The sequence below is a fragment of the Buceros rhinoceros genome, unplaced genomic scaffold (assembly GCF_000710305.1).
Source record: "Buceros rhinoceros silvestris isolate BGI_N320 unplaced genomic scaffold, ASM71030v1 scaffold15133, whole genome shotgun sequence".
Classification (NCBI taxonomy): Eukaryota; Metazoa; Chordata; class Aves; order Bucerotiformes; family Bucerotidae; genus Buceros; species Buceros rhinoceros.
This window is the reverse complement of record NW_010404345.1, coordinates 21,556-30,954: the sequence shown is the minus strand read 5'-3', so window position 1 is coordinate 30,954 and position 9,399 is coordinate 21,556. Positions and strand designations below refer to the sequence as shown.

The following is a 9,399-nucleotide window of genomic DNA, read 5'->3' as shown; positions in this document are numbered from 1 at the left end:
AGGGAAGGATTTGCGGAATTTTTTTTTTTTTTTTTTTTTGGCCAAGTGCTGCTGCTTTTAGGCTTTAATAAGGAGGGACCATTTTCAGGAGGAATAGTGGGTCTGGTCATGCCCTGGCGAAGCCTCAGCCGTTGCAGGATGCTTTCCTGGAATACACGCGTGGGCTGGGTGCTCTCGGGCAGTGCTGCGGCAAGCAGGGAGCTGGCAGTTAATGCGCGTTCACCTGGAGGGAGTCTTGTGTGCCCAGCTGCCTGTGGCTGGAATGCCACAAGATGCCACACGCAAACTACCGCTATGTGTAAATTAATCTCTGTAACGTATAAAACACATTTGCCATCTTTCATAGGGTACGTTTCATCTTGGTGGTTAATTAAATGTTGTATTTGTGTCTCAGTAAGGCCCATGAACAGAGGAGGCAGCCAGCGTCAAGGGGCAGTGTTTGAGGACTAGGGTCGGGAGGAAATGCTGGGTTACCTTTCTGGAGAACCAACTGCGGGGCTGAAATCATAGGCTCGTACAAAAGGATGGTAGCACAGGCACCAGTTAGCACTGAAGCGTGAACTGGTTATTCAGCACATCGCTGAACTACCCAACACCTGCTTTTTATTTGCCTTTTTTTTTTTTTTAAGGTCCTGCCATGCTCTTCCTTCCCTCTACCTCTGGAAATAACCGCCAGCACCTACTGATTGTGCCTCCTAATGTTTCCTAGATTGGAGCAGCACCATTCATAACATTACAGACTGGGCCACAAGGCAGGAACAAGTTACGTGCAGTTAAAGGTCAGACCATTTTCCTCACAAGGAATGGTGACACCCTTCACTATTAGTTGTTCTTACTAAAACCCCACCACCACCACTTTAGATTCACATATACCACAGCAGCACGCCAGGAAGTGTCTGTGCTGCGATTAAGTTGCCAGCTATGAATGAAGGGACTTCTACTCTTCCTGGGCAAGAGATCACATCTGTAGCTTTAACAGTGAGCAGGGTCTCTCATTCTCCGCATGGTGGAGAATCACGTCTTACAAATCCACAGGGGTTTCAGTCAGTTCTTTGCCCCATTGCACGTCCGTGGCCATAAAGAGACAGTTACAGGTCTATGTCTCCTCCTCCGGCTGAACGATGAGCAGCCTTTTAACTAGGCAGTCATTAGCTTCCAACATTCTTTGATGCATTCTTTAATTAAAAGGTATCACGATGATTGAGATAAGGGCAGCAGAGAGGCAGCAGTTTCCTTTCAGCACTGACACAAACGTAAATGGAGTTCCTCTAGAAAAGCCAGGATTGCTTCCCAGACCACGTCTTGGTTTGAGATGGAACAGAACTAATTCTGTTCAGTGATTTCACTTTCCAGCTCAGTGGCTGCACTTTCTGAAGTTAATGGCATGTTTGTGCAGACAGTGTCTGCTTCTAGCAGTAACAGCGCTTGATGTTCACAGGGACTGGGATGCAGAAAGGCTCTGCTGCTGTGGAGACCACGGTCACTGCTAAATCCTGTGTCCCACATTGGGGTGCAGTCAGCGAGAGGCCGCAGCTGCGGGGAGGAGGAGAAAGGACAGGTGACCCATCCAGGTGTTCCATCCCATAGATGTCATATCTGGTATAAAGCTGAGGGGTCACGAGGGACAATCTCTCTTCTTCAATGGCTGGTGTCTGAGGAGGACTCTCTCTGTTCCACCCTCAATCCCAGTCCACCCATTCCTGGATCCAGTTCCAGAATCCAGCTCCTGCATCTGGTTCCCGTCTGCTGCTGAGCCCAGCCTGGGCCTTCCCCAGTGTTTGTCCACTGTACCAGTGGTGACAGTGACGTGACTGACATCAGGAGGTAGGGTTCAGCGTTGGTATCGTATAGATTTGTATATATGTCGTATTGTTATTATTAGCCTCACTAAAGCAGTTTTGGTTTTCTTTTCCAGTCCGTAAGTCTCCCTCGCTCCTTTTCTCTCTCCTGTCTTTGGGAAGGAGGGGAAGGGGGAGCGGGTGATAGAGAGTGTCAGTCCTTTGTCTGGTAGCCAGCCCAGCTCTAACTTGAGACAGACCAGCCCTGGCTGTCCCACGGTCCAAGCAGCCAGTGAGAGTGGGATAAAGAAACCAGGGTTGGCAACAGGACATCAGTGAGCTTTTAACCGCCCAAGCCCACCCCAAACAAGCTCACTCACCTGCTGGCAAAATCCTCGCAAAAGCCCGTGTCTCTTCGGCCTCTGTGGTGAGGTGTCTACCTCTCCAGGGAGTAACTCAGCGGTTGTAGTCTGGACTAGTCCTGTGGGTGGATTTCCTCAGAAGTAGCTATTTGCACGTTGTCTGTCCTGGTGTTCACCTGCATTTCCTTGTATACAGACAGTCTTTCTGCTGACATTTTTGTACAGGCTTGTTTGTGACAGGACAGTTGCAAAAACATCTTGTGACAAATGCCCTGGAGATCATCTCATTGTTTCAGAGGACTGCGGTGCACCTTCGAGCTTGCAAATATTTCTGCAGACTAATGGCGGGGTTTGGCCAAAATGGCTGCAGGCTCAGCTGCACAACCCTGACACACTGAAACCCTGCGCGGTTTTTCTTTCTTTATGGAATTGCATTCAGGATTTTGCTAACCTTACCTAAGTAATACATAGAGTATTTGTTGTATTTATAAAACTTAGAATTTGGATTTTAAAATAAATTAACAACTAAAAAATACACACATAGTAACCTTCCCCTTACCTCTCAAGTTAGTGGAAAATTATTTAATAACAAAGAGCAGCCTTTTTGCCCAGGTAGCAGTGGGGTCAGGTAGCTTGTGGAGGTACATCTGCAGCAGGTCTGTGTGCCCTGAGTTCATCTAACACGTTTGCAATTCTTAAAGCAAACAAGACTGGTACTTTGTAACATAGAACAAGCTGTCTGAGAGAGAGGAGGGCTGGCACAAGTTCTCCTTTAGTTACGATTTCCTTTCAACCAAGGAGTGAAAAACCACGATGCTCACAATAACCCACTGTTGCTGGTCCCTCACTCCAGAGGCATCATCTCAGGGTAACTTACAGCTTCCATATGGGCACGTGGCTTCTCCCTCCTGAGCTACATGGGATGGAGAGCAAGTGGAGGAAAGGAAGTCGTGGATGGGTCTGGGAGAGGTTAAGTGCCACCCGTCTCCTGAGTTCCTAACCCTAAAGGAAGCAATAGACTGGCCTTAAAGCATTTTACCGCTCTTACTGGTTGTGCCTTTCTTCTTCTCACAAAATGTACCCTTTTCTTCCTGTCTCATAGTGGAGTTAAATTCCCTCAAGGACATAATTTTCAAGGGATTCTCATTCCTAGAAGAAACTGAGGTAACCCCCTGTGCTCTCGTTTCTCCTACAAAACCCACCTGTTTGGTTTGAAGTCTGTCACTTGTTTACATTTTTCTAAATAGCCAAACGATTTTCATCCATCCTTGTTTTCCAGGACTGTCTTGCTTGCTGCAATGGAAATTGAACGAGCAACAGGATTAGGGGAGAACTGGTGGGACTTCTGCTAGAGATTGCCAGTAATATCACAGCAGAGTCAGAATTCCATGGAGGAGCAATTTGACCCTGTCACCAAAAATGCACTTGAATGCCGGTGATAAACTTTCCCTCCCTCAGTGTGTCAGGTCGAGGAAAGATGGCTGAAGCCAGGCAGGTCCTGTCATGGTCCTGTCCTTGCCGCCCAGTCACAGGACACACAAACTCAAGTCTACAGTCTGGCCCCAGCCCGACACAGAGCTGGCTCTGTTGGTGCCTCTGTCTTGCTTTGACTGAAACCAGCAGAACTTTCCCAGTGAGCAGTGGTAATTTCCAGTGGGCTCCAATCTTAATGCCCTTCGGCGATTTAGTTTTTTCTTTTATTAATATGCACTGGAATTATGGCGACTGGTTTCATGAGCTGAGCATATTTATGACTAAACACTGCCTTTATATGCAATAAAAATTTATCTCTCAGCAAAACCCGCTTCTTCAGAGGAAATGAGATGCCTTCTAGTCAGCAGGCTCTGGAGAAAATAAGAGGTCCTACGGTAAGCACGTTGGTTTCCCTGACTTTTCTTTGGAAAACTGAAGGATGTGGGGAAGCCAGTGGCACAGAAAACAGGAGACATGGCTGCACGTGGGCACGCTGCCTTCTGCCTTCTCCACTGGCACCCGAGGTAAGTGCTTTACAAATGAGAAAGGCTCTTTTCAGTGGTAAAACTCAGAGCAAATCTCGAAGACAACAAGAACCTTTATTTTGATTATTTTCAATGTATTGACGTTGTCCTGTTACGCAGACTTAACTGTAAAACACTCGAGATACTGCATAGAAAATACACATAAGGAAAAAACATATATACACTTTCATAAAAATAGAATACATCTTGGCAAAATCACTTGTACAGTGTATTGACATTATTGAACCAAATTTACTTCATCTTTGAAGAAAAATGTTCCATTAAAAAAAAAAAACCCAGCCCCAAAGCACGTTAACTGATTTGGGAGTACTGAAATGGATATGGGTTTGAGCTAAATAAATGGCTATACCAGAATGTCAGAGTAAAAATAACAGTTATAAAATACTTGCTGTATAAAGTAGACGTAGCCATGTTGGATTTTGCTTCTGCAAACTAGTGACATCTCTGAACTTGCATGGAAATCAAACCGTTCCAAATTCTGCTGTGGTGTCCTTAGCTCAAAACAAACTGTTACATAAATTCTTTCAGCATTCGCAACCATTAGGTACAGTGGTGTTTGTTGTTTCGGGCACAAGACATAGTACATTACAGCCCTAATACTACCAGGTATTAATAAGAAACAGAATCTAATAGATACAAAGTTGTAAAACATGTAGCAACCTTTCAGATATGTCGACCGCTTGACATTACGTTTGTTTTTTTCTTCCGGTTCAGCTTTTCTTCAGTTGCTTGCAACAGAGGCTGCTCCTTGCTTACTGCTTTGACCACGTACTTCAGCACAAACTTTTTCTGCTGGTTTTCAGAACAGACGGTGGAAAATGACTACTCCAGTGTAATAAATAAAGCAAGTGGTAACAGGTCCTCAGAGCCGTGGATTTTCCTCTTGAACTGGAATAACTGCACGGCATGGGCAGCCTCGGGGAAGGAGGGAAAAAGAAAAGCGTGTAGCACCACTTTTACGTGAGACCGTTCATGACGATTTGGCAGGCAGCAGAGGCAGAATGGGAGTGGTAACACCCACCGGCACGGACAGACAAGGTTGAAACACCGCAGTTACTGTCAAGTCGTCTGGGGGTTCAGTAGGGGTAGGCTGACACAGCGATATAGACTATGAAAGTTGTCCGATACTCAACATTTCCATCGATGCCGTAGGATAAGGCTCTCACTCCCATGCGGTACGTCTTTGGCTCTCGCAGTGGTCGGGTGGTGTACACAACTCCTTTCAAGTTCTCATCTCTCAGGGCAAACGGGACCGCTGGATCCTCGTCCGCCATTAAGAAAGTTGTCCGCGGGTGCATGACTTGATCATTATGAAAGTTGTCCGATACTCAACATTTCCATCGATGCCGTAGGATAAGGCTCTCACTCCCATGCGGTACGTCTTTGGCTCTCGCAGTGGTCGGGTGGTGTACACAACTCCTTTCAAGTTCTCATCTCTCAGGGCAAACGGGACCGCTGGATCCTCGTCCGCCATTAAGAAAGTTGTCCGCGGGTGCATGACTTGATCATGAGTATAGGCAACCAGCCGGATTAAATCCTGACCGGCGGCTATGCCGAAGGGGAGGGAAAGGAGTTTGTATTCCAAGGCGTAGGTACTCAGATCACACTCCAGATCGTTGGCCGGGCAGTTTTTGAGACAGAACCTAGGAATAAGCAGAGCACTTCAGAGAAAGCACGTCAGCATTGAGAACCGCAACAGGACTCAAAGGAGAAGCTCTTCCCCTGTTTGCCCTGGTGCACGCGCAGGCTAAAACGTCTCTGTAAAGATAAAACCTCACACATCCTCTACCCGTTGCTTCTTTAAAGTTGCAGTCCAGTTTGAAGTCCCTATTTCCCTCAACAGGATCATCTCAGAACGTACCAAGAAGCATGTAAAGATACTGGATACCGCATCTGTTGAAGTCACTGGTACCTGCTTTTGTGACCTGGCTCTTAAATATCAGCGTTGAAGAGACTGGTACTGGGCAGCTCCATTAGAGGTGTTTGTGTGTTAGGTCATAAAATAAAGAATTTGGAATGAAGGAGGGCAGAGTAAATTCTATTAATCAAAAGTCAAAACGGGAGATCATCCCTAGCTCTGCTTGTCAGCACTCGCAGAGTTCAAGGAGCATTATCCAGATCAGCTGAGTGCCATTCCAGTTCAGTTTGATCACAAGAGGTGGCTTCTGACTACAAATAAGCTACTTCCTTTGGTATATTAAAAGATTAAGAAGAATTAGTATGTTTTTTCCCTAACTGGGAAACAGAGTAACTTTAAAAAAATAACAAAACTTACAGTAGCATGATTTGCATGACTAAAAGAATACTTTAAATGCTTTGAAATTGATGGTAGTTAGGTCTGCAGGGAAGGCAGCCAAAAACCTCAGTGCAAAGGCCACCCTGTAAGGGACAAATGAATGACACTGAACCAGCAGAAAGAACCGCAGCACGCACACACACTGCCCTGCCAGGGTTCATAGAGCAAAGGGATGTTGTGGGGCCATTTCCTTTTGAACTCATAGTAGAATGGACATGGGGCACCAGCCATCTCACTCGCGGCCACGGCTTCCTCCTGCAGCTGCAAAGGAAAGAGGGAAAACTGCTGCTCGAGAACCAGTGATCACCTCAGGTGTTAATGCTTTACCTTTTGCTAGTGTGAGCTTTGCTGGTGTCAGTCAAAGCTCGATAAAGTTCCTTCTGATGAATACAGGTTAAAGGTCCAAACTTGGGATGGGCAAAAAGGGGCTGAAGAGAAAAACGTACCCAGAAAGAGGCTCTCGCTGATAGCTTGGTGGACAAGGCGTGTCTATGCACTGGTAGCTCCCCCTCATGTTGAAACACATCTGATTTGATCCACAGTTGATGTTCTGTTCGAGGCACTCATCGATATCTGAACGTAAAAACAGGCATATGATCAGCTGCTGGTACTTAGATGAATTTAAGGACTAAATATTAGCTGAGCAGAGTGCCCCTCTACTCACAGGGGACTCCTTCAGGAGCCTGTCCTGCTGTTTGAGACACTGGAGCCACCAGTTCCAGTAACATGAATTAATTCATTGTCGGCATTTTGTTACTGTGCAGGATGGCATGCAGTGCCAGAGCTGCCCTGCAGCCACGATCCATCCAACATAAACTGTAGAGACGAATTAGTCAATTTTATTTTATGTTTTGTGGAGCAGAAAATCTGACAGTATCTTCTTTTGGCAGAGGCAGGTTAAGGATTACAGTGGGTTTGACCCTAGACTGGTGTCCACGTGCCTGGAGTTAAACGTGTAACACAAGAAGAAACTTCAGAGAGTAAGAAGTTGCAATTGTCTAATTTGCTGGTGTTTTATGAAGCGTTAAGGTGTGAAATATAAAAGAACTTCTGAAACTTGAAATGTGAAAGCCAAATCTCATATAGCAAATTCAAAGAGGTGGCTTATGAATATGGTTTGTATCTCGTTATTTACAAGTCTCTTTGTGACCCCTCAAAGGGATCTTCATACCTTGACAGGTTTTGCCGTTGGGCATCAGGCGGTAACCAGCTGGACAAGTGCACTGGTAACTTCCCAGGGAGTTCCTGCATTCGTGCTGACACGTATCTCTGGTTTCACATTCATCAATATCTGTGGAAAAGAAACGCATCAGGATTATTTGAACCGGCTGTTGAACTGAGGTATTTTTTTGTACACAGAAGCGTATGGGCAGAGTTGGTGGAAGTTTTCTGCATCTCATTTTCTGATGGGTTGAACGTGTAAAACTGGCAAGTCCTTTCCCACCTCACCTTTGTAACTTTTTAGTTAAATCAGCTTTGAGGGGACCTTCACCTCTTCTGATGGCAGTCGTAGTACGTGTTCTAGCTGAGGAGACCAGTCCTGACGTGGTTCTGGGAAGGAGGATGTGCAGCCCGCACACATCAACAAGGTCATACAGTCTCACCCCAAAAAGCAACCTGGCCTGCCTGATGAGTTTGGGCAATACCCTGAGGAAGCGCCCAGAGGATTTACCTCGCCAGAGGAAGCCTCGACAGCGTGGGAGTTTTTCTTACACCTAATCCCTCCTCAGGCTAAGCTGTTTCCCTTCCAAACCCCTCTGCCTTGTGCCATGGTTGAGGAATCATCTGGGAAGACTCTCCATAAATGTTCTTCTTTTGTTGTTAATCTCCCTCAAATATAGGAGCACCAGACCACTCCATGTAGAATTTTCAAAGCAGACCAGCGTGATTTAGACACGGATCATACATAATTGTAATTTCTTTTGAAACATCTGCCTAATTCAGGAGAGCAACAGAGACCCTCCTCAGGTTAGTTTCATGCAAGAATTAAGGCTTGCTTGATTAAAACAGTAGGAGGGAGGTCTTTGCTTTCCCTCTCTGTCTCATTTACAGGCATTGCATGAGATGAAATGCAGACACAGACGAGAAACTCCTGTGACTGTAGAAACTGATGGTGTGTTGTTATCAAATCCTGATGGCTGGATAGCGAGATAACTTACTAAATTTTTACATTAAATAGTAATTTTAAAATTCAGTTGCTTATTCCAATGAAATGGAAGTATGAGAATATGAACAAATTCAAACTGGAAGCTGGGGTAGAGACGATAGATTTTTAGCTTCACCCTTTCACCAGCAGTAGCTGTATCCTCGGGGCTTTCCACTGAACTGCTGTCCCCATGACAAACTGCACATGTGCAACCACAGAGATGTAAACACTAGGTCTGATGGCTCAGTATCTGTAATTTTTATTAATAAAAGCATATTCATACTTCTCAACATTATCTGTTGGTAGATAATTGTAGTGATAATTATGGTTGCTAGAATCTAGCTGTGGATCGCTGTCTTCACCCAGGAAGCAGATTGTGCCTCCTACTGCTGCTCCACAAAGGGACAAGCTCTAGTGAGGCCCAGACTGCGGTTCTTAGTCCTGACCCATGTGTTATCACAAAATAACTTAACTGAGTCATTTTTTCCCCTCAAGATGCTCAAAGTGTGAGTTAAGTCAGCAAAGTCTGGTTTAAGAGAAGCGTACTTCAAAACACGAACTCATTTTTCTGTCCCCATCTGTCCCTTGTGTAAAGCACAGGTCTGGCAATCCCTCCTGAAGGACGTCGTGAACCCCAGCTGAGAGCGCAGCAGTGGCCTCGCTCCTGCCCAGCTCTGCAGGGCAAGAATGGGCTCCAGAGGCTGGGCCTGGGCACCTGTTTTCTGCCTCAAGAAAAGCACTTACAGAGGGTCTGGAGCCACAGACACAAACTACTGCTGCAGGAGAAAAACCTAACACC

General features: G+C 45.8%; 1 protein-coding gene across 1 annotated transcript in view; it reads right to left on the bottom strand.

Annotated features, from left to right (window-relative positions):
* Positions 1–5,234: 5,234 nt before the first annotated feature.
* The window catches only part of LOC104491015 (hemicentin-1-like), a gene marked incomplete at its 5' end in the record, with an annotated part of 25,245 nt that continues 21,080 nt past the window's right edge, over positions 5,235–9,399 (bottom strand). The window contains 4 exon segments of the mRNA XM_010133370.1: positions 5,235–5,420; positions 5,612–5,801; positions 6,901–7,027; positions 7,626–7,745. Coding sequence (XP_010131672.1) covers positions 5,235–5,420; positions 5,612–5,801; positions 6,901–7,027; positions 7,626–7,745 — 623 coding nt within the window.